The 26,878-nt window shown below is 33.0% G+C and overlaps 1 protein-coding gene across 1 annotated transcript; it reads left to right on the top strand.

The window, feature by feature from the left end:
- The first annotated feature begins 9,365 nt into the window (after nt 1-9,365).
- On the top strand, nt 9,366-19,326 carry LOC128162464 (uncharacterized). The gene is made up of 11 exons (XM_052825678.1): nt 9,366-9,463; nt 10,013-10,122; nt 10,733-10,859; nt 11,517-11,648; nt 11,954-13,832; nt 14,210-14,365; nt 15,090-15,263; nt 16,782-17,102; nt 17,514-17,728; nt 17,920-17,992; nt 18,225-19,326. The coding sequence occupies exons 1-11, from the start codon at nt 9,446-9,448 to the stop codon at nt 18,605-18,607; spliced, it is 3,588 nt and encodes a 1,195-aa protein (XP_052681638.1). The 5' UTR covers nt 9,366-9,445; the 3' UTR covers nt 18,608-19,326.
- Nucleotides 19,327-26,878: the final 7,552 nt, after the last annotated feature.

Raw genomic sequence — 26,878 nt, 5'->3', positions numbered from 1 at the left:
AATTTCAAGTCTTTATAAACAACCGTTTACGAGAAAAGTCATGGACAAAATCACTTTTTGAAAATTTTTAAAATGACGTAACTAGAAAACGGAAGTGATTTAATGACTGAAACTTTAAAATCTTCAAGGGACAAGAATTTAACATAATCTCTGAAAATTTCTTGCAAATCGGTTGAATAGTTTTTGAGATATAAAGCAAAAAAGAAGTCAGAAGGAAAAACAAGAAGAATAATAATAATAAAAAAAAACAATAGAATAACAAGAGGGTCTTCCGTTGAAAACGGAAGACCCTAATAAGAAAAGTGAAAAAGAAACAATAGAATAATAGAAGGGTCTTCCGCTGAAGACGGAAGACCCTAATGATGTCTAGATATCCTGATACATATCTTTTATGCTTACAGATTCATTAAATCATGGGCTAATATGGATCGGATACCTAAATAAAGGTTGTTACATACTTTCAGGGCAATGACCTATCATCTGAAATGTTTATTCATATACTTAAAATCAATTTTAGGTGGTTATATACTCTCAAGGCAATGACCTCTCATCTGACATACATATTCATGCATCTCAGACAAATGAAAAATATTGTGCCAATGGCACTGGTATGATTATGTATAGGGTTAACATTTGATACGGTTATTAGCGTGTTCTGTTTGTTTAGGGATATGTTGTAGATGAGGGGTATGTCACATTTATCCCAGTACTTCTAACTTATTTTTACATTGAATAATACATGTAAAAAAAAAAGAAGGGAATAAAAACACAAAATATACCACACTCACGTCAAAAAAAATCTGAATAAAAGCTTGACTGAAAATTGTAGCATATCAAAGGTATTATTTACAAATTGAGTAATAATTTCAAAACAGATATCATACCGACACCCCACCTCAACCTTTCCTATCCAATAACTGTAAAAGTCCCAAATGAAAGCGAGAGAGATCTTTAAACGAGTAAAACTAAACAACAACCATGGGTTAGATAAGATAAGAAAAATGATTTTATTTTCCATTTTTGGCCAAGAGGGTATACAAGCTTACAATTGTCAAATAAAAAATTCTAAATGAGAGATTTAACATACAAAAGACAACAATATCAGCAGATCTTTGATGAACAGTACCTCACTGTTAAGTTTTATACTTAAGTTTGCATTACATGTCATGTGTCTTTCCTTCCACGTCAATTCAATTACGGACCTTTTTGTCTTCCCCCATTGTTTGAACTAGTGTCGTCCTAATTTGTCTTAGCGGAAAAGATCTAGGCTCAATTACAGCAAGATCAATACTGTCTCGGAATGGCGATATCGACTCGCAGCTTGCCATTCCTGACTCAAGCATTAGAACTGTTTATTAATGATGGATAATTGACGGCTTTGAGGACAGTCTTATCTTGAAGGAGGAACATCAGAAGTATTAAAATATGACTACAATATTAAATAAATAAAAATTTCTAAAAATAAGAAAGTGAACCTGAAGTTCATTTTAATATGACTACAATATTAGATAAATAAAAATTTCTCTAAAGTTCATTTTTTTTTTTGTTAGTGATTGAGACATTGTCAGTAAACAAAGAATACATGTATCTCAGATTATTTTCAAATACATCTATTTATTAGTGTTTCCTGTGAAAAATTAAAGTGTTGCAGACTATAATGGTCACTTACTTGTAAATATTTTAAAATTTAAATGTCCAAGAACAACAGTAATGTAAGTTTATATTTTCAGAGACGTCATTTAAAGGGGACATGGTGACAGTTGGTTAAAATTATTTACAGTTTTTACTTTATACACTTTATACATTTGATTGCTTAAGTAAAATATTTTTAAAACACAACTAGAATTTGAATGTCAGTTGTCAAGTTATAGCGAGATACAGCGCTCACAATTCTTTCTTACGTAGACAAAGCTTAATTTATATTTCTGTTAACATTTTGAACGTTGACAAGAAAAGTCCAGGTTTAGACCTTAAATCAATGTAGCAAACTGTTTATTTATTTTCAAAACGAATTACCTAATGGAAAAATTAGTTTGAAAAAGAACTTTTATTTTACTAGCATATTGTATATTAAACCAATGTAAACAAAAAAATATGGCTCGAGCCTGATTTACATAACAAAGAATTGTGAGCTCTGTACAAACTATCTTGCTTATATTACATGTATACGACTAATACTACAATTTTGGTTGATCATTAGAAAGGAAATGCTTAAGCATTGTAAACAATAAAATAGACGAATAAAAATTGACCAAATTCTTGACAACGCCTCGTTTAGGTATTCATTTGTATTATGAACAGATATTGAACAATTTTGAATCATTTGGAATTAGCTAGATGTGTATTAACACTCTACATGTACATGTATTAATATGCCTGTGCCAAGTGGCATTTTTGCACCTGCTTAAGATGTAGTGTCGTTAAAATCTATATACACCAGATGATACATCTATATAGGTATAGGTTAAATAGGTAGTTTTTCTATAGGATATGAAGATTTCTTGTCGGATTTTAAAATCCTATGGGAGTTTTGTTCAAATTCTCTATTTTTATAGAAAGTTCAGTATTCCGGTGGGAAATTCCAAATATCCTATAGAAAATTGTTTTTCCAATGGGAAACAATATTTTTCTTTATATGTATATTTTAAAGGTAAATAATTATATAAGCTGACAGGTGGGATACATTGATATTAAATGTGGTTATAAACTCTCTATGCAATTGTCTATCAGATGGCTTATTTGAATGTTTTGATACATGCAGCTAATACGGGTGGCTTGGCACAAGCATAATTATCCGGCACAGTGCTTATAGCAAGAATACAATGACAATGAACTGAATCAAAATTCAAATGACTAATTACATGTATAACAATGTGGAAGCCGAACAACTAAAATTGATATATTACAATGAAATACAAGTTGTGTAAGTTCACACCAGCAATAATAGTGTGATAAAATGATTCAGTGGGAAATTGATACAATCCTATTGAATTGCGCGTCAACAAGCTTGGAAATCCATCATTATTCAATAAAAAGTGTTTACGTTAAATTTTTGAGTCATAGGAAGAACGCAGAATCTCATATGACGTCACAAATAAAAGATAACCAATAGTAACAGTCTATTCTCTTTATTTATATTAATTATGTTTATTTATTATCTTTATTCGTAATCCACGTGATACAGCTTGTTTATCCCAAAGTGTTATTGTATCACAAGTTATCTAACTTTAAATTGCGTGGAGGACACTTCCAGTGGAAAACAAGCAATCTAATTAATTTAAAAATTAGATCTTTGATCCGCTCCTAATAGATCAGTACAAAACTAATTAAAATAGATCTTTGATCCGCTCCTAATAGATCACTACAAAACCAATTAAAATTAGATCTTTGATCCGCTCCTTATAGATCGCTACATCTAATTTTAATTAGATTGGAAAACAAGTAGACAAAGTCCAGTACCATTCTCTAGTACGGCATGCTAACCCTCTCGGGATAACTCGACAAAGGTCATTTGTACATATCTAAATATCAGCGGATATTACATGTAGAATTTTATACAAAATGGAGTCGCTTAACATTTATTAGTTTTAGTATCGGCTAGAGAGCCTTGGGGACTATTTAAGGGTACGTGTCTGAATTCAAAGATTACTTTACCTTGTATTTACATCAAGGTTTTGACAAATCCCGCCTACAGGTGGGAAATGCCTGAGACGTTGCGAATAGCTTGCATATTAATACAATCTCTCCCATCTGCACAAACAGGGCCGAACATTGCTCGCCGACTAGAAAAGTACTCTCACACCACGTAACGATCCCGCTTTGCACGTCTAGGACATAACGCAGATTTTAACATCAAACTGTTTTGTAGGGGCATGGTCACGATTCTGGTCAAGAATTATATCATTATGTTTTTTGAGACTTGATTGTAATCAACTCTCCTATGCAGTTACTCAAACAAACCGAAAGTGAAACAGTGTTTGGACCTCAGCACAAATCATTGCTGCTGACAAGACTTAGTTCTTGAAAATATTTGATAAATTCGATGTAATGTATGTTAAAGCATTGTTTTTCAAGGAAGCTTATTCATAAATACCTTGAAAATAGTCACATTTTAAATGGTACGAACAATTTAAATATTTTTTGTAGTCGTATGTATTCCTACGCCAGAGTTCAATATAGTGTCGTTCAACTCGACGCTCGGCTGTCTCCGTAAATCCTTGTCGGAGATTTACGGTGTCAGCCGAGCGTTTGGTTGAACGAGACTAGAGTTGAATATTGCTTGGATCCATACAATTTTCGAGAAATATTTCTATTACTGATACATAATTTGATTGAATTAATATTTATCTTTAAATATTATTTAACATGATTCATATGGGGGTTTCTCGACATTCCTGTCGAAAAAGTCCAAAAATTCATATCATAAACATGTGCGTAATTCAAATTAGAAACTACATGATTGTACTTGTCATGCAAAATAACATATCATTGATTTTAAACTAAATAAACATCGACAAAATCAACTCCCGTCAGTTCTTCAGTACTTTGATTTATGTTTACGATGCTTCAGTTAGCAATTTCAAATATTCAACCGAAATTTGAGTGTCATTCATCGTGATACAGAGCTCACAGTTATATGCTATGTACAACAAAGTTTTTATTTACGTTTTGAAAGTTGATAAAATTCCAGTTTAAGACCATCAATGAATGTTAAAAACGCTAGGAACTATTTAATCATGCTTAAACGATTTAGAATAGAGAGCAATCACATTGAGCACAGAAATTTTAGCGGTTTTTGGAATCATTGTAAAAAAACCCAGGACACGAGCCTTGTGAACGTGACAAAGAATTGTGGGCTCTGTATCCTGCTTATGATAACTCTACGACTGATACTCAAATTTTCCATAATCATTAGAAATGCATTTTTAAAGCATTGTAAACAAAAAGAAAAAAAGAAAAAAATAATATTCAACCAAATCATTACCATATACATGCCCCTTTAGAAATGCATCTCTGTTTGCGCAGATCTAGAGAGGAGGTTAGGGAATCCCCATCCCTCCCCATCCCACCGTAAATATAATGGCATGTGCTATTCAGACCCCCCCCCCCCCCTGCAAACAAAATTGGTCCCTTCCCTCAATTACTCCCACCACCCCCACTTTAGGTAAAAGGTTTTGGATAGGCGTAAACTTTATGTTAAAACAATGCAAAAATTAAGTATAATGATCATCGGCCAAATATCCTAAAGCCTAAAGCTTCAGCTTATTTACTTGATAAATGCTTTGCTTAGCACGTGTAGAACCATTTTAACAAGGCCTTATACCTTCAGTAGGATGTAACTATCTATTTCTTGCGTCAAAACAAGTTAGTATGACGCTATTTTCAAGCGAAATATTCACCGTGCGTAGCCTTTGCTCAAAAGCCAGACAGATCTTGTTGATTTCAAAGAGCAATGACTGAGTGGCCAGCAATGAAATAGACATGCCTACGTCACAATTCCGATTGACACAGCTACCAAAAGTCCAAGCTCTTGTTAAAATGGTTCTAACATTCTAGCTTAAAAAAAATATCTCTCTACGTACCTGTCATTTGACTCTCACTTATTCTGGTCTATATTTATATATTTGGTACATTATAATTAGCATTTTCACGGTGTGAAATGGATTTTCTAATCGGAAACAATGCTTTGATAAAATTTTGACACAAATAATAAATCAAATATGCAATCATGCGATATACATGTATCAGGCACGTAACATCGTTTTTCTGAAAGTGGGGGGGGGGGGGGGGGGGGCAGGGGCAAACAGAAAATCTTGAAAAGCACAAAAAGGACATTTATCTTCTCTCTTTAATGTTTTTATTTCGTAGTTTTCTATATCGTTTGCCTGTATATTGTTCGAAAAATGACTATACTCTACGTGATCTGAAGTAAGATTAGTAGAGCATTGCAAATATTAATGCATACATATGTACATATGTGCATTAAGCATTCATGTACACTCCAAAACAGAAAATGTCGTCCAGTTGCAGACAAATATATCGTAACGGTTTCAATATTTAAAATTATTTAGGAATTCGGATATCAGCGCTTCACCATAGAGCTAATATTGATAAATCATATAATGTTTAATATTGACCACGCGTAATATTGATGTGATACTCGCACAAAAATGTAACCATATCACAACTGAGTTCAGCTACTGAAATCGGGAGAGTCATCACAGATGATGATCACCATCTCACGATGATTAATGCCGTTGCTCAGCTCGTTCCAAAGAGGAAGTGCAGTAAAGAAGATAATAAATATGATTAATTAATGGGTGGAACAAGGAACACTTTTAATCTGCTATCAAATTGTGTAATGGGGAAGTTTGCAGACTGAGATAACAGTGGTTGATAATCCGATTATATGCACAGAAACAGTCATACATTGACCTTAAAGTAAATTAATGCGAAGATAAATTGCTTTGAACTATTTTACGTGTAGATGTTTTTGAATCTAATTAGCGCCTCTGGTTTTTTAAGGTCGTACACGACATATAATTATCTTTCATTTTTTCCCCCTTATCTCCGCAATGTGAAAATTTTCACGTTATTCAGTATTTATATTTCATCTTTATATCAAAGTCTGTAAGCAGTTCTGATCAGATATAAACACCGAATAGTTTTTACCAAAAAAAGTTCTTTTATAAGGAAAATCGAAAATATTCTAACACCAAAAATTGTGTTTCCTTAAAATACATTTAAAACATGATTCGTGCCGAGGGACGGCTTCTTGCTGAGAAGAAAAATCTTATGGTGTACATGTAGGCATTAAAAATAATGTATCCTACATGAAAAGATTGTTATAAAATGGTTTTATCTTTGTTAAGAAATTGTATACGGCATAGTTTATGGACGCTGTAAAAGAATTGGTCTTTCGTATGTGAATAAATGTATCAAAATATACAATGCGCTTTGCGCGGATCCAGAATGTTGAGTTACTTTTACTACACGTAGCACCGTTTCTAAAAATTAGAGGCCAGACTTATCGAAAATTATAACACCCCCCCCCTCCTCAAAAAAGGTGTAATTTTATTACATAGTCTCATGAGTGGGATGTGGGGGGGGGGACAAACTCCATCAAATTAAATTTTCTATATAATAATATTAATTTTAAAAACAATGTTTTGTTGCAAGAAAAAGTGGGGGATAGAGGCAAGCCCCCTTGACACCCCCCCCCCCTCCCCCCATTCCCTGCTCCCCGATGGTACGTCCCTGACAAACGACCATCGCGATAACATGCCTTAACGATTTCTCGTGCATATGAATTTTCTAAAAATGGAAACCTAGCTTCATCTTTAAAGCATGGCTTCCTCTGTCCCGCTTCATATAATGATATCAAGTGTCTAATGGGGCGACGTCGGTATTTTACATTTTACATTTTCTTGTTTTTATGAAGATTGGAGTAGAGTCTAAATTTCCTAGAGTTTTTTTTATACCATCAACAATTTTCATGATTAAAAAAAAAACTTCTTTAAAAGTACAAAGGGATTTCACAACAAATTCTGAATATACATATGTACCAGGTGTGCGTATATATACATATATTTACAGATGTAAAACAGAATAAATGATTGGTAAAATCAATAAATGGTCCATATAAAAAATATATATATAACAGATTGACATTATTGACGTCGCATGTAGAGAGCATCGGATGTTAATGCGCTCATTAACACCATTAATCCAGATAAGTACACAGCCAAGATCCGTCACATCTCTGCACGCTCTGACATTAATTCTTCATCAGGGCCCCAAACTTGTCACTTATGCAGTTTAAAAACAAGATTATGTGACCATTTAGTTCTTCTGCTGGTGCCATTTCCCACAATGTTCTTCCTCAGATATATTTCAGTCAGGATGCACAAATTACGTAAACATCTCCATTGTTTCGTCTCGTGCATGTTTTAACGTTGATATACCGCCCCGCAACAATCACAAGGTAAAAAAAAAAATTAAAACGAACGCCGTTTATCTAAAGCTTTTGAGTCGGACAATTACGCTGTGCAGGGTAATCCGAAATTCCTCTGAGCGGTATTTGATGTTGGTCATGTTTATCGAAACAACGGAAGTGGGAGTTAAAGAGTAATGGCGGGGTGTTCATTTGATGCGACCATTAGACAGGGTACAGACATCCGTAATTAGCGTACAGTTTGTTTTCTGAGGGGATCTATAGAAAGGAGAAAGCAAACACTTTAGTCATTAAGCCTAGATTAGGATGGCTCGGTAGACCGGGTCGCCTGTCGATCTGACGATTTTGTTTAATGAAAATTATAATAACTTTTTCGTGTTTTTTGTTTCTAATTTCAATTTTTTGTTATTAAAGATCGAACAGGTGTAATACTTTCAAAATCGTTTTGACGCTCAAAGCTGACAATAAGTATAATTCTTAAACTGGCTAACCGATTATGTTTCCGTTAAAGAAAAAAGAAACCCCAAAAGAGAATGGAAAGAAAAACCAAACATCTATTTTATGACGTTGAATTACCTTTCGTCTCTTTCAGCCGTTAGGCATTATCATTCTGAGATTTTGATCGTGAAACGTTTAGAATAAGGGTTTATGATTTATTGAGATACATAAGGATTGTGGTTTTGAATATACATTAATATGCGATTAATTAACCTACCATTATTTGATAATGCAATGTGTTGTATCGATCATGGGCAATTTTAATTCGTTTGTCTTCCAGTTGATGTCCATTTCCAAGAAATATACCAATTACGGGGATAACTTATCATCTGAAACAACAATTCGCGGCGAGATCGATATAGATACATTGTTACAAACGTATGCATACACACATATACATTTCTATGCATTATACTGTGTCTGTATGTTTGCTTCTGAACAAAATTCGTTTTTATCCTCTCAAGAATTTACGACCAAAAATTGTCGTTTCTTATAGAAAAAAAGGGGGAAAAAACACGTTTCCAAAAAGAGGGTAAGCAAATACGACGTGTTATTTCAGAATTGCATTGCCCTCTCTTCGAAAATGTCTTCTAATGGGGCTTGTTTATATGAAGATGGTGGAATTGAGGGAGGACATATTCCAAGTTATTTGCTTCTTTACGTACGTTTACGATTCCATGTATACATGTTTATTCCGGAGAATTAGCCGTCACCGTTTTCGGTGCGGGTGTGTGACAGGGGTCATGTTTTGCGATAAGCGGATTTATATAGAACAGACACTGTATATACTAGGCAATGTGACGTTTTGGGGGAACATTTTAACAGTGCTTACCTCTTCCATTGGTGTATGTTTAGAGCCAATATATACATACACCCTTCGTGACGTCAGGAGATGCATGATACTCATTTTTACTGATGCGTTTACAGCGATGAAGGCAAGACCATTTTGTCTAGTAGAAGTATATTAGAAAATAGGCAAGACAAAAGAGCGACATGGCTTCTATACAAAAGGTAAACGATCTTTTTTTTTTTTTTAAATTTTCATGTACATGTATTTCATATATGTTTTTAGTGGGAGTATATTGTGATCCACGAACAATGTGTAAGTCGGTCGGTATCCGTTTTATATAATTAATTAAAACTTTGCAAACTTATAACAATATTCCGCGAGATCGGGAGCCTTAACCGGTGCTCTCCAACTGCCGATAATAGTTGTTAGATTTTCCCAATTGAAAATTATCGTATGAAAAATTGTTTGCAAAGTTTTTCCGCGATAACTTGTGTTTCTCATGAAAAAACGCATAAAACAGTCAACTTTTTCAATTTTTTAGCATTTAAAAAAGGGTCAAAACGTACTATTATAAACAGGTCTCTTAACGACTCTAAAAATAGTTAAATATTCCCGACTTGTTTGTATTTTGTATAACATATATATCCAAAATATTTTTACAAACTATATATTTTTTTTTACTCGATTCATCTATTTCCAAATTTAGTGATTTACTAAAACTACGAAAAAATTTTGCAAATTCCGTACGTTTTCTTTTCTTGCATTTACAGACGTTGGCTCTTTTAATCTATCTACTGTTGCAATTTGCCTTCATGTCGACAGCACAAGTTCTGCTCACAGAAATATTCAGTTCAAAGCAATCAACAGATCCCAAAGTCTGGTAAGTCAAGGAACAATGCATCTGTAAATTGTACATCTGTCAAAAATGGGGGGGGGGGGGGGGTCCGACGGTTTTTTGAGATTGCAAGGGGGTTCGAAGCATATTCTGGTAATTTTATAATGTATTTAAAAGAAATTTGAATTTTAAAGAGGGAGGGGAGGGGGGGGGGGGGGCTGGATCCCCCTGACTCCCTCTCTAGATCCGCTCATGATTGTAGGAACAGTTATGCTTATATGTGCATTTCTCCGCAACTCTTTAATTTGTCTTGATATTACCACCTTCATGTTTATTTTTTAAAAATTGCAACATAAATATGTGCGTGCACAACACTGTAAATTAAAATAAAATTACGTGGTATATTTTATTCGAAAAATTATACAAAACTATCTAATGAACTAATGCTTATTATAATTTTATATTTATGACTCATTAATACAGTTCTTTATGGTAAATAAATACATTTTTACAATGCTTTATACAAATGTATGTAAACGTCTTGCATAAATCAAAATTCATATCAATACAAAACACAAGAAAAAACAACCAAGTAAATATAAGTCATCATTCAAAAATCATAAGATGATTCTAAAAAAAATGTTATTCTGTTTAGGTTCGCAAACATTTTGATTTTGTTGCTTTTTCCTGAACTGATGATGTTGGTGTATGATGTTTGGATGTCAAATATCATTGCACTTAAAAGGTACAAAGAGTGGCCGGAAACTAGAACCCTGATAAACGTAAGAATTTTTTTTTATATCAGAGTTAAACTCAAGAAGCAGGCCGGTTTTATTCATATATAAAAATCAAAAAAAAAAAATTATCACATAACACTGTGCCGGATAATTATGCCAGTGTTAAGGTGGCATTTTTACACCCGTTTAAGCTGCATATATATTGAAAATTTTAAATATTCCACATGATAGATCATTGCCTAAAGAGTTTACAACCACCTTTGTTATCATCGTAGCTCACCTGTCAGGTGCGATATTTACCTTTCAAAAATAACTTTTCACATAGGAAAAACAATATTCGAAATGTGAAATTTAATAGAAGAATCATTTCTCCTTTAGGAATTATAATTTTCCTATGGAATATTGATTTTTAAAAGGTAAATATCTCACCTGTCTGGTGAAATACACTAAAAACAAAAGTGTTTATATACCTTTCTAGACAATGGTCTGTCATATTGTATGTATGAATTTTTCCGAAACTGCAGCTTAAGCGGTTGCAAAAATACCACTGGCATATTATCTGGCACAGTGTTATATATATTGCTTACGATAGACATGATAAAATGATACAAAATCTGAACTTGGGTATATGTTGTCATCTGCTAAGATTTGACCATTAAATGATTAACAATCCATTAACAACATTTTTTTCCTTGTTAACAGGGTGTAGTGATATCAATCATTGACGCCATGGCTCTGAGTTTCTTATCAACGGTTGTTTTTCCAAAGTTACCTCCATTTTTACTGGCCGGGATTCTCTGTGTTGGAATCTCACCAGCTGCTCGGTTGTTTAATGTAAGTATATACTATAATTATAATAGTACTTAACCAGTTAATATCTAGAGATATTTAAGTATGCGTATAGTTAATACGAAAGTTTTTTTTGGCAAATTAATTACATTTCAAACTACGTTTACTGTGAAATAGAACAAGATAACTAAATCAGGCTTAAAACTTAAAATTTGGGGGGAAAATTATTATAACAATCGTACAGCGCCAATAGATAATTATGAACCAACAGCGCCATCATTTTTGGATGAATTTTCGGATGATTTATCATAGTTTTCTTTGATTAAATTTACATTTTCTTCATTTTTTAGGAAAACAAAAAAGGCACTTCCCGTGGTTGTAATGGACGACAATGCATTCTCCCTATTGCCCAGCTACTTCTGACGATATCAATTTCAGCCTCACTTATTCTAGGTGATGTTATGGCCATCGGAAATGCAATTTTCTTCGGACTATCTTTATTAGTCATAAAATTGGCACGATTTACACCCTTGCAAATCAGTATTGCTGGAGCCAATACCAAGGAAGCTCAAAATACCGGAATCTTGTATCGTTTTGTGCGAATAGTAATCTTAATTTTGACGGTATGGATCGCTTTTATGCATAGTAATGACAATCAAAAGACCTTTCCCTTTGCAGATATCACAATTGATATCACTGTTGTCAATGTTGGTATCCTGTGTATTTGCGTACTTTTAGTTCAAACCGAATCCTATATACCAATGTTGAGTACTCGCACGGCAATGCTATCATCGATAACATGTATTTGCACAACGCTTACAGTTTTCATCTTTGTTTTGTACGTCCATCTTGGGAACGATCTCGGGTTATTTAGGAACATTGCAAGCTTTCCTGTTTCATTTTCAGTATACCATATCATACTGTACTCCTCCACTTGCGTGTCTGTGCTTTTGTTCTATTTTTCCATATTTGACGACATTCAAGAAGGCCATGATTCCTTCAAAGAATGTTTCTTGGCATCTTATGATAATGTTTTTATTTGTCAGAATCTTGTGAGAAAGATTTTGAGCAAATCAACGCGTTCCGAAAAGAGCAAGAGTGTCCTCAGTAGGGTTTTTGTTTGTACCACAATGTACCAAGAATCAGCGACTGAAATGAGGCGACTGTTACGCAGCCTCAAAAATATTTCTGCGTCAAAAGTTACAAAGAAGCGAAACATCTACTTTGAGTCGCACATTTTTCTTGACAATGGCGCAAGTGGAAAAGAAGTGAAGAATTTTGGAATTCAGTTACTAACACTTATTGAGGAAATCTTTAAGATGGAAGAACAATACGGAATTATGATTTATACGCCATATGGAATTAAATTCTCTTGGAATGTCCCGGGGGAAATGCCCCTGTTTTTACATCTTAAAGATTCTAGTCTCGTCAAAGCCAAAAAACGATGGAGTCAAGTTATGTATATGAGGTATATTCTACAATACAGGGGGAAAATTCAACGTCTTTTTCATAAAACAACTAGTCACGTTAATTCTGTATACAACGAGCCTATAGATTTATTCGATGTAAGAGTTGATGTCGAACCAAATTCGCTGCAGTCAGAAAATGAGACAAACAACGCAAGCGATGCTAATATACCTATTGTTACATTTGACACCTCTAGCAAAACCTCTTCTTTTAGCGATCTTACAACTGTCACACAACTAGAAGAAAACGGCAGCAAAAGTAAAGAGACGCATAAGTCACCATCGGACACTAATGAATATGATGTTTCCAACGAGCAAAAGCAGGAAGTAACACTTCGGGTTCCAAGACTGCATTTGACGACCAAGAACAGAAGATCGTCTTTCGATCACAGTTTCATTTCGCTACAAAATCTCCCTGTCACTCAATATTCCTTTGATCCAGAGTTACAAAAAGAAGAATTACCGTATGATTTCTCTCGACCGAAATTTAGGTCTTCGTCCTTCAATGATATAGAATTCGAATATCACAAATATAAAAGAAATGAGCTACAGCAGAGGAAAACGGAAATCCAAGAAAATGAAAACTATCAGGATTTTATTTTAGCCACTGATGCAGATATGGCGTTTGATGATCAAAGTGTCCTTAATCTATTGAATACTATTGAAAAAGATCAGACCATTGGAGGTGTATGTGGAAGAACATTTCCTATTGGAATTCACAGACATCCGGTCGTGTGGCTCCAAATGTTTGACTATGCCAAAGGTAAGCAAATATGGCATATCTGTTTTATTTTTCTCCTTTATATATCTACTATTATGACCAGAGACTTGTGCATATAATACTGCCATTACTCACTGTGAAAAAAACCCCTTTGTGTACGACTGGGCCAATTTAGAAAGGAACTTGTCACTACTAATCAAAATTCAAGTAATATCGAATATGTTTTGCTATATAAACATACACGCAGGTCCTTTGCGAAAATTGATAGTTGCAAACCAAATGCAAACAGACTCACCACTTACAAGAGTAAACTGTTATCGCAAATAAATGTTCCATTGTCCAATCTGATATCACTTCAAAAGGCAATTGTCAGGAATTTTTAATATAAAATGTTTAATCACATAACATACAATTTGTAGATTTCTGGATGATAAAAAGCGCACAAAACATCATTGGCTCTGTGATGTGTTGTCCGGGATGTTTTAGTTTATACCGGTTTGAAGCTATTGATGACGTCATCGACACATTTTCCATGCCAACAGAATCAATGTCAGATGTATTCACAAAAGATAACGGTAATATTATAGTATAATAATGCTATTTTAGAAATAGAACAATGACAATAAAATCATACAACACAAATTTAATCATATTTTCGAAATTCCATTGCTCTTTTACATCCTAACAGCCAAGTTGGGCGAAAAAATAAAGTTTGTATGTAGCAAATTCTCAGCACTTCAAAATCATTACTTGCTGAGGTGTTTTCATTATTGCCTGTTAACCCTGAACAAATATTTGTATTAATTTAAAAGATTAATATAAAATATACTGCGTCTTTTGAAAATCTTTAACCACACTTGTCGCGGAGATTTCATAATATTGTTTAATTTTGTAAAAATAATTTAATTGAATAAAAATGATTTGACTGTACCAGTTTGAATGAGGTTACTTTATGGATTAATTCAAAAGATTATTCAAAGCTAAAATACATGTATATGAGTTTCTTATTCACTGTTTGTTATTATTCTAGCTTATTATAGCGTAATTATGTCATTTCATATCTGATAAATGATTGATAAGTTTGATTGGTATTTTGTTAACCAGCTAGCATCCTTAACTTTTCTTTTTGAATGTGTAAAGCTAAATTACGTAGACTCTTCTTCACTTTATATAATTGTTTATAGCTTAAAAGAATATTTCAACTTTTAAGACGTGATGTGTAATTTGTTGATGACCTAGCCTCCGTTACAATTAGTTACATTTTCACTAAAGTCACTAAGTCTTGTTCGTTTTTTTTAGGGGAAGATCGATGGATGTGTACTTTAATGATGAAAGCTGGATGGAGCTTGAGATACTCTTACCATGGAAACAATACGACATTTTGTCCAGAAGAAACTGAAGAGTTTATGAAACAAAGGAGACGGTGGTTGCTGTCAGATTTCGCCAACGCAGCTGTAGTCGCCTTGAATTTACGTAAGTTTCTTGTGCGTGCACACCTGAATTCTAAAACAAACATTTTTAAGGAGGCTGGGTTGTCAATACTTTAACCATCTGATGTTTATAAAAATGATTTGTGTTGCTACTTGTATAAACTATTATTCAATAAAGAAAAAGTTAAAATTTGACTGTTTCCCTATAACGTTGTAAAGAGCTTAATTTTTTAAGGAGATATAGTAGTCTAAACATGACCATGACAATCCAGCTCTCTTTATTGTCTGCAAAACATCTGGAGCCAGAACGAATTGTAAAAAACGAATTAACATAAAAAAAAAATATGGGTCATGGGTGTTGGGATCGTTTAGTACGTATTCGACCAGAATATTCAATTCATGCAAGGCCACAATTCCCAAGAGCTAAATTATACTTTTGGTCGTTTACAGTTCAACTAATATTTATCAAGATATTCAGCTGTTCCTGTAGTTTTGATAAATGTTACATTGATTTTTCTGTAGTAAGTAAGTAAGCAGCCACTGTAGTCCACCACGGATCATGTTTTTATAAGAAATGCAGGAAGAAATTATTCAAAGGATTGTTAACTTACATATTTGCTAAACGATATACATGTATCTATGAGTGTCACTGCATTATAGGTACTTGGTGTATTAATTGTTAGCAGTATGCAAAGTCATTAGATATATGTCTTGAACGACTAGCAGAAGTCAATATGTTTATAAAACTTCAAGAGACATTGTCTTAGAATATAGACCAATTGTCATGCTTTGTTACCCTCATTATATCTACAGTCAGGTGTGGGATGTTTATCACACAACTAGTACACAAAGTTAGTACTAGTACAAAAATGATATGTAAAAAAAATTGTAGTAGTTACATACCCGGGTATTGTATATTTGTTAAATTTGACAAAAAGTGTAATATACTAATTACTAAAACACCACGTAGAGTTAACATGATGCATATTAATTTGATGTTGAATGAAAAGCAAGTGTCTTTCACAATCGGTTTAAACAAAGTAGCAATATAAATCAATATCTTGCATCAAAATTAAAAAGAAAATTGTGGTGGTTTCATCAATATCTGTTTACTACCAATTTTCATCAATTACTGTAAATTCCTTATATTACGCGAATACTTAATTCCGCGATCCCGCTGGTTTGTACCAAATCGCGATAATATAAAATCGCTCATGTTGAACTTTTCTCCTTATTTCTTATAGTTTTCAACTCTCAGAAAATAATGGGGAGATTTTAAAATCCGCAAAGGATGCTTCTCGCGATTTTACGCGGATATTAATTTCTCGCGTTTAATTAGAAATTTACAGTACGTTGTTGAGTTGATCCACGAATTTAAATGTTCTTTGAAGCGCAGTTTTCCATTAGACATTGTTTAAAAAACACCACTGTTCACGTATTTTCTCACCTTTTTCACTAAACCCTCGAAAAATTGTTGCCCACGGATATTAGTGAAACCAGAATGATAAGAGCTAAATAGAATTCTTGTTCATAGTTGTATTTTTTGTCTTTGCATTTACAGTACCATTGATGAAAAACAACACGGCCTTCACCCTCGTCTACACGCTGTATTTGCTACAACTTTTTGTCGTCACAATCCTCTACCCTGGGTCTACAGTGCTTATGCTGGCCCTTGGGTTCGAACTGGTAACCGATTGTCCACTTCTAGTGAATGCCGCTTTTCTGTCCTTGATTTGCCTGGTCTACTGCATTGTGCAAATCAGCTCATGGAATACCTTCAAGAAATTGATCGTCAGCAAACTTTTGATTATAGTTATGGGTCTTCTGACTACATATGTGTTTGTTGCAACGAGTGTATTCCTTATCCAGATGCTTATCAAAGGTAAAAGAGTTAGAATTTATTCAATTTTACAAATAGAAACTGTAAAAGACAGATCAAATTAATCGATCTGTCATAGTTATAGAATAGATTTGTTTACCCTAAGGCTTGAATTACTAAGGCATGAGTACTAGTTAAATAAATTATCTCGACAAAAATTCAAACGAATTTTTGATTTGACAAAGAGTTAAAATTTAAATTGAAATGATGTTACGTGACTTTATGAAACGAATTCTTGCTTTCTTCTAAAGTATGATAATAGTAATCGATAAGCTTTGATGAAATCAAATAATTATACATGTACGTTTTATTCCCAAGTATGCACTTTTGATAAAAAAAATACCTAACTAAATAAAATTTTGTGTATTTCTATGAGGCTTTCGTCAAACCTCATTTTACATCCTTTATTTGCAGACATTGGTCTCGGTTTTGTCACTTCTCACATTGCAAACTTGGTGCTTCTTGGAGTGGTTTTCCTGTACCTCTACTCGCTGTTATTGCATCCTTTTGACATACACCTGATCTTGGCAGGAATCGTATACCTTTTTTACCTTCCATTGCTGAATATTCTACTTCCGCTGTATGCAGTTTGCAACATTGTTGATCAAACTTGGGGAACAAGAGATGACGTAAGAATTTTATAAATGTTAACACGACCAATCAAAAAATGACAATAAGTAAGTCAATAAGTATTTTAAAAGCAAAAATTTCCAAAGTGTGTTGTACTAGTAATGTATTATTAATACATAATACTTTTATATAGAAGAGTAAGTTGATTTCGAATTTTAGTGTGTTTTTATACAATAATTTCACAATTCAGCAAAAGGCATCAGTCCCAAGAATTTTACGATTACCCAAATTCAAGAAACGAAAGAAGAGCATGAGTTTGAAACGTACGTACTGTTTATATACATTAAAATAAATATAATATTAATGTACAAGATTCACAATGTTATAATTATTCTTGAGAGAGAAAAAAAATTAAAGGAAACTAGTACTCTCTTTTATGTCTTCTTAACATAAACGATAAAATATTTCTAGAATTTCTTATGCTTAAACATTTAAGAGCAAGCAGGAAAGCAGATGTTATAAAATGACATATAATGCATTTTTTTGCAAATACAGATCGTAGCAATTCGTACGAAAGTTTAAGTTCCTCGGCCATCGACCTACAGGAAGTCAGCGAGGACGAGACCTTATTTTGGCAGAGTCTAGTAACGGACAGTATAGGGGCGGGGGTCAAAACTGGCCTCACCCCAGAGCAGAGGACCAAGGGACTGCGATCTCTCCGCAACAGAGCTCTTGCAGGATACCTAACGGTCAATATGCTCTGGGTCGCGGTTTTGACTGGATTTTATGCATTTTTGACCAAATTCTTTACGGATAAACTTGTGTATGGTGTGATAGTCCTTACTCTTCTTGGCATTTCTGCTATTATCCAGATTCTTGGAATGACAGTGTACCGATGTAGCGACATGTTGACTCGCTTTGGACGACTGATTTCATAATGTACTTTGGAGATTGAGTAATGTATAGAAAACATATAGAATGTATTTTCTTCTATTGTTTGTGCGTTTTTTCTCCCGAACGCATTGAGATATTTCCCATGATTTAATAATATCATGTATAATGCTATAATGTTGAATTTTTGTATGTATCATGCATTTATTGAAATTTATTTATTGTACTTTCTCACGAATGTACTAAAATTAAATGATATTTGATTTTTTTATGTAACTTTTCATCTTATCTCAGAATTCCAGTAATTATTACTTATTTCATCATTTGCAACGTGATCTTTCTTTCTCTCTCTCTCTCTCTCTCTCTCTCTCTCTCTCTTTCTCTCTCTCTCTCTCTGTAATATTTTTTTTGAATTTGTGTCTGATGAAATAAGATATTTGTTATGGTTGAGCTAACCGTGTCTTTGAGTTGTATATTAAGTAACCTTGACCTTGAAGTTAAAATCACAATGCGCTACCAAGTCCATTGTCTGTATGAAGTCTATTTGTACCAAGATTATAATATACATATCCTACGCTTTTTGTTTTATGGCGGGGTTACTGCCTATTTTACTAATTTATTTAGTAACTATTATTTGACACGTTTGTAAACTAAAGTACATTTTATTTAGCGAAAAAAATTGTTAATAATGAATAAGACAATAAACATGTTCAAGGTTCAAATGGTTGCTTATAATTATTGTAATAGTGATATGGTAATAAAATCGATTTTTTTTTGGTATTGGCTGTTTACATTTTTAGATAATTCAAGTAGAAATATATTCATTTGATTTCGTGACTTTCAAACGAAACGTATATATTAAGGGACACACATCATGGTGTTAATTAATACGTGCGTAACAAAACATAATTATCACTCTGTTAAAAGCTAAGAAGAACTGTTGTTAATGTAATACTATTAAAAATCCAGAGTTCTGACATTGACATTTTTAAACATAAAAATGATATATTTTGACCTACAAAATCCTTCTGAAAAATGAGTGCTAAAATTGAATGAATTGGTTTTTCAAATATAACGTCAACTGAATGCATGAATAGTGACTAATATCTATTAACCGCATCAAATGCTCTTGAAAACAGAAATAAAACCTGATATACACTATCATGTATTTTGCTTGCAGCTAAATCCTCAAGATCAGCATTGTGATTGGCATATTTGGTTGGACTGAATCTTGTGTGAATTGATGAGAAAGTTTTTTTTTTTAAGGTTCACAAAATATTGTGTAATAGTCATTCTTTTAAAAAAAAAATGTCAAGTGTGTAATTTAAAGCATGATGTGAAGAAGCAGCTAAGAATGAAATCGTACACTTTTGATTATTGATGTTACATTTCTTCTTTTGATTTTTATGTATTATTCTGCTCAAAAAATCAAGACACGAATCAAAATTAATGCCCAATGTTAAGTATTCCCTCGAAACAATCCTGTTCATAATTTTCACATTATTGTGACATACCCGCAGGTAAATTCAATAAAGCAAAGAGTTTTTTTGCTCCAATTTCGAGGTTTTATTAGAGATCCAGTCCATTACAATAAAAAATCAACAACCATTGACATAAACAACTACTTTTTGACAATAAAACTACAGAATAACAGTAATTTACCCTGCCTTTTATTGCTCTTTTCATCGACAAAATTAAGAAAAAAAGATGGATCTTATATTTATTGTGATGTTATTATTCATTTTGTTTTTAGTAGACTGGTAAATATTTCTCCAACTTTTGAATCATCTTGTTTTAATTTGAAGCAACACTCTACGAAAGCCATTAGAACCATTTTAACAAAACCTTGGACGTTCTGTAGGATGTAACTATCTTTTTTTTCGTCAAAAATGACACTGGTTTCGAGTGAAATTTACACAGATTGTAGTCTTAGCTCTACCGGCAGCCAAATTGTGTTGATTTCAAAGAGCCATGTTTGAGCGCCAAGCAATGAAATAGACAGGCCTACGTCACATAGCTGTTTGACACAACTCCCCCAATCCAAGCTCCTCTTAAAACGGTTTTACAGATGTTTTGATATCACAGTTTGAATAACATTTTCAATACCTTCATATTTCTGACTGCACTGTATTTAACTCAGAGTGCACTGTAGACCTTATGCTTTCTTCATATGTGAAATATTGTTTCTTTGTTAAAAAATAATGAAATTAGCAGGTTTCCTTCATACGCATATTCTGATAACAAATTTTCTAGGCGAGAGTCGATACATTTCGTAGAAAGTGATCTGTTTGAATATGATATATTTCCCTTTGAGGAATAGCGATGATATATAAGTACGTTTAAAGTATGTTTTATCATTATATTTTTTAATGGATTGTGTATCTTACTTTAGTGGGCAGATGTTTATTTTTAGAATAAAGAAATAATAACTGCAATTTAGGATGTATAACTATGATATACATGTTCTTATAACATTTTTATTTGAATCACAAGTCATGATGCATATAAAGTTAATTACATGTACTATATAGAAAGGGATTGGCAAAAGGCAATGATAAGATCGTCTGTTCATTTTATGAATTCACACCAGACTTATTTTAACCACGTGTAGGTGAAAACTGAAAGTTTCATGAAAAGAAATGATTTACGTTGCCATTTGAGCAGAACTTGCCTTAAATTGGCGAGGGCGTACTAAGAAGATTAATCAGAAAATGAAGTATACGTCTGGATTTCGAAGACACAGAATCCATAACTCAGACGATTGTTTCGTTGTCAGCTGAGTTTTGATGAAATACGGTTGACAATTTTTATACACAGAACTGCGAAATCTAGAGAATTCATTCTAAGTTTGAAAGTCATGTAAATGTCCAGAGGCTACATTGTAATTTTTATCAATGATTTATTTTTTTCTTTTTTTAAAATATAAGGAGCATAAGATACAAAGAAATATTTTGATTTAAAATGGAATCAATAAATAAAGCATGCCGAAAAAAAACCTTATGATTCACAATTTTGAGGCAGTCACACAGGATGAAACTCTGTAACTGAAAGATGACAGAATAATTACTTATGTCTGCATAAATGGCATATCAATTAGTAACTAATAATTGATAATTAAGATGATTTTAGTTCGTGTTTACAATTCTTTAAAACCAATTACATAGAGTTGAACTGAGAAAAATATTGCATCGTGCCTTCAGTGAGAGTCTCTAATTGACAAACAATCAAGCTTACATGTATGCAACGTTTTGAAAAAGTACAAGTGAATACTCTTGTGAGAAAGTAAAAAATAAATCCAATAGTCACTGTAAAGGAGCATCCCCTCCTACGCTTAAGCACGACTCACTTTACTGTGATTCTGTTGGCGCAAATTGTTGAAGTCGGATTTCTTCTCAACGAATGTGAATTCTGTTATACCTTCGTGTCAATTTAAATGGATGTCCCAATAAAGTGATGTTTAACATAGTGAGAAATTTGATAACGAATAATAATTATTGTTAAGTATTTGGCAACAAATATACTATGTAGATATTCATTTCAGCTCAAAATTTTACTAAATACGCAAGAACTGATACAGAATACATGTAATTATGGAACCGATATCGATAGACGTACATGTAGTTGCCACGGTTTATAAATATAAATGCATAGTGGATGCCTTTATATCCCGAAGACATTGAATTTATTTTTTTAAAACGCCGCAATTTTGAAGATGTAAGACGTCGTTTACAAATAGATTAAAAAAACACAGGATGGAGCCCCTGGACAGATGCATGTGTATGCAAAACGAACCTCAAAAGCCATTTGATTACACGACCAATAACTGTATTCAGATTGCTCGCCGATGTTACCAGAGGGATTCTAATTGGTAAGTATATCTTTCCCCACTAAAATAGGCTAAAGTCATAACAGTTACCAACAAAACCATATACCGGTACATTATATGCTTATGGATTCTTAGTTCTCTTTATATTTTAAACATGTTTATTCTTTTTCTCGGTCAAACTGTCCTTGCAAAGCTCAGTACAAGCTACTCCATTGAACAAGGCAACTTTATTGAAACACCAAAAAATACGTTTTAATTAATTTTTTGAAAAGATTAAACTTTGAAAATGCCGAGCGGTATTCACTTGTACTCATCACTTACAGATTCTGAGTGACGACTCTTACCCACTGCGTTATACGCTGTTAGGTTACAGGTACCGTATAGAAATTATTTATTGAATTACATTTGATTTAATTGGGTTTTTTTTTCGATAAATAACATGGAAGTGTCCCATACCACATTAAATACTTGACAATCTTCTTTTCATAAAAAGACTGGCGTTTGTTTACAATATATATATATATATATATATATATATATATATATATATATATATATATATATATATATATATATATATATATATATATATATACACACACACACACACACACACACACACACACACACACACACACACGCACACACACACACTAATTTCATGGTATTGTGTTTGTCGAGTATTACTGACAGAAACGCACGTTTAAATACTTATCATCTCGGAAATTAACATGAGTGAAGACAAACATAGGTGACTCAGTGAGAAAAACAATTAAACTTGAGACTGCGGAGAACTGATGCCTCCCAAAGCAGCAACTATAAGGAGGCGGGTTGGTTGAAAAGAAAATAGCTATCAAATCTACATGATTTATAAGCCATAAAGTATTATTTTTTCTTTCAGAAGGCTAAATACTTAACAAACTGAAATCAGAGCATTTTCCTTTATCTTTTTTTGAAATAGACCGTTTGTTAAAGAGAGTAATTAATTTAGTTTAGAAATGGCCACTCTTACAAAAGGACGAGAAACATTAAGTAGTCGACATTCTAAAATGGTAAATAGTATCTTAGATATTTCCCCCTATTAAGGTGAGATCTTCGATCTAGTTTTTTTTTGGCCAACGCACGCAGACGACCTACATAGCTAATTACACATACGCACCACCTGTACTTGGTTTTTATTTACTGAAGTTTGACCTTCGTTTTGCCTTAAATAAAGCAGTACCTGGTGCACCGACCTATATATGTAAATGTACCATTATGATATTAAAGGGCTAAGCCACGATTTGAGCTCGAAATTTTAAATTCTATTCCCCCATTTTAAATGTTTAGAATGGTTAATTTGGGTATTTTTAATGCTTTTCAAAATTTGAAAGTCAAATATTTAAAAGTTACAGGCAAAATACACAGTTTGAAATTATTTGTGTTTTCAACAAAGTTCGAGTCTTGTTATAGTTTGCATATGTGTTTTATTGTTATAAGTTTCAATCAAATGTTGCTTTCTTCTGTTGATAATATTATTTATGAAAACATGAATCGGTTAACCTTCTTTGCCATAAGTCATTTTGTAAAAAAAAAAATGGTAATTCCATACTGTACATTATTTGTAAACAAATAAATTATACGACTTGAGCTTTGTTTGAAAACAAAACCTCTGTATGTCCCTTATAACTTGACTTCTATTATAGTCAAATTTTGGTATATCATTTAAAATTCGCAAGCAAACCATTTTATACATCAAAGATAGAAAATAAAATTTTGATTTAAAATCGTGTCTTTGTCCATTTAGCCTTCTTGCACTGAGGAAGTTTGTGAAATATTTTAATTCAACGACACTTAATTTTGTCCACCCTTTAACAGTGATATAGACACTATAATGGCTTTTTGGATAACTTTTAATAAACTTGATAATTTCACTTTCCACAAGGGTCGAGTCGGGTAAGATATCTTTTAATTTTACCTGCGGAATTTATAACTTGACTAAAGTCGATTAAAATAATCTAAGCTTTACGCATTTCAGTTTTTGACCAGATACTGAAAACTATATATTAATTGTTAGCTGAGAATTTGTGGGACTTGTATATTGCCAATTATCATCGAAGAGAAGAATGATACAAAACGCTTGTCTGTTGCTTTTCAGCTAAAAACAACGATGACAATTTATGGAAGAAGCACTTTTCGGAATTCGAATAAAGTTGCCTTAATTGTATAACTGTATACAGTCAAATATTCAGCATGCGAATCTATGACTGGTTGAATTCCAATGTCTCTAATTCAAGAGCGTATTCAAGACGTGTACAAACAGTCTGCAAATGTAGAGGGGCGAAAATATCAAGGGGCGAAAATAACCCAATGTACAGTTAGTAGTATCATACTATGGGGTAAATCCAATAACTGGAACAAGTGCTAAAATTTGTTAAAAGGGATAATGTACAAAGAAACAAACACATTTTATACTCAATATTTGGTCTTTTGTCTGAAAAATTTAACAAGACCATACGTACGTGCTGATACTTAAATTGCAAAACGCACCTAAAGTATATTTTGTAAGCAACATGTAAAATTTTCGTACAGGACAAAATTATAGCTTCGCTTCAATAAAAGCCTTAAATAGACTTCCAAAGATAATTTGTCACGTCATCTTTTCGTGAGAGAAAATTCCGCCGTTTGTACTGATGTTTACGCATGCATCAATAAAAATCGTATGCTTTACGGCACGATCTTTGTTTTTAGCTTCTAGAAGCTAGAAGTATGCCCTCTCTTTGGTGAATTGAGAAAATTGATACTCATGAAAAGAAACAAGAAACAATGACTTTAGTTCAAAACAATGAACAGCTTTCTTCTTAGGGATATATATTGTTTTATATTCTTTAGCAGATAAAGTAAATAATTTTAATTTTATTGATCATAAAAGTTATGTACAAAATTGTAATAATACTAGTATATGTAGCAGTTTCTGCAGGAAATACAGTTTTAAGCAATCCACCTGACATTGCTTTAAATAGTTTATGTTCATAAATATCTCATTATACAAACGATAGCCATTTTCTAGAATGTAAAAAAAAATCTACATTATCCATTTTGTCTGGTTAAAGAACGTTCGAAAAATATATCTATTGCTACGGATATTCATTCTGCATTGTAAACGATTTGTGTAAAAGATCCGTTTTTGTAAAGGAAGACAATAATTCAAGTTTGCTTCAATCAAGGCTTCTTAAAAGTCTTTCCCACAAAAAATATGGCTAACAGAAATTAAAAAACCACTATATTTTTGTCATTTCAGTAGGAAATAAATTTAAAAAAAAAAAAATAAGGATGAAAATGCAGCTCATATATATATTGCTTTAAAGAACAAAATACGCAAATAAATTGATTCCCTGGCTGTTTTTTTTTATGTTTCACCAATGACAGAACTATCTGACCGACTGTCATAACCTTACATAAGACACGTGTACATGTATTCGTCAATCACAGGCACGTAGCATCGTTTTTGAAAGTGGGGGGGCCAGACCCATCCAAAAAGTCTTGACAAGCAAAAAAAAAAAAAAAAAAAAAAAAAAAAAAATTTAAAGTTTCCAATGGGAGGGGGGGGGGGGGGTAGACTCAACTATACTTCCAAAAAAAATTTCTCCCCTACCCAAAAATTTTTCTCTCCAAATCATGAAATTCCTAATCCGTGGGGGGGGGGGGGGGGGGGGGGGGTACCTTCAATTTGACTACTCATTTCCTAATTTTCATATCAATTTTTTACTAACTTCAAAAAAAGTGGGGGGGCCAACTCCATTGTAATTCATTTTTTTATATGTAAATTTTAAAAAATTTGTTGCTGCGAGAAAAAGTGGGGGGGCCAGGCCCCCCCTGGCCCCCCCTGATGCTACGTGCCTGAATCACAACATTTGTCTTTGGTCTTTCCAAACTAGTGGATTTTTCTGATCTTTGTTGTTTGTCTATATCTTTCACACTCTACCCAGGAAATCATTATCAGAGTTTATTTTCAGCGATAAATAGCGTAATAAATGAAAAATAATAACATGATAAATCTGCATATAATTGGTCATGGATGGTTCCTCGGACTGGTACATTAGTACTACATGTCTGCTTGCGTTAATTAAATTTCATTTCGTCAAGATTTCACTGTGTTGCAAAAATCTTAAATTTTAATGGCTTTCTACCTTACTTTTAAAAAAGTATTTGAGAGAGCAATGCATACCAATGTATTTACATAGAGACACAAACATACACGTAAACAAGTATATATGCATTAATGGTGTACAAGTATTTACATGTAGAATGTGGTGACGTCATCATTTATACAATATATAAACTGAATAGTCATCAACATAATATGATGGGAATCCAGTCTTCAGACTTTGCGATTTTTTTTAGGGTGAAGGGCCGAAATCACCGTAGTACTACGTACTTCATCTCAGCAAAATTGTAGCTGGTTAAGTGTTTCGTCATCGATGTTTCTGTTGCAGATTTTGATGACTTAAAA

The sequence above is a fragment of the Crassostrea angulata genome, chromosome 9 (genome assembly GCF_025612915.1).
Source record: "Crassostrea angulata isolate pt1a10 chromosome 9, ASM2561291v2, whole genome shotgun sequence".
In the NCBI taxonomy this organism is placed as follows: Eukaryota; Metazoa; Mollusca; class Bivalvia; order Ostreida; family Ostreidae; genus Magallana; species Magallana angulata.
This window is presented reverse-complemented; position numbering and strand designations above follow the sequence as displayed.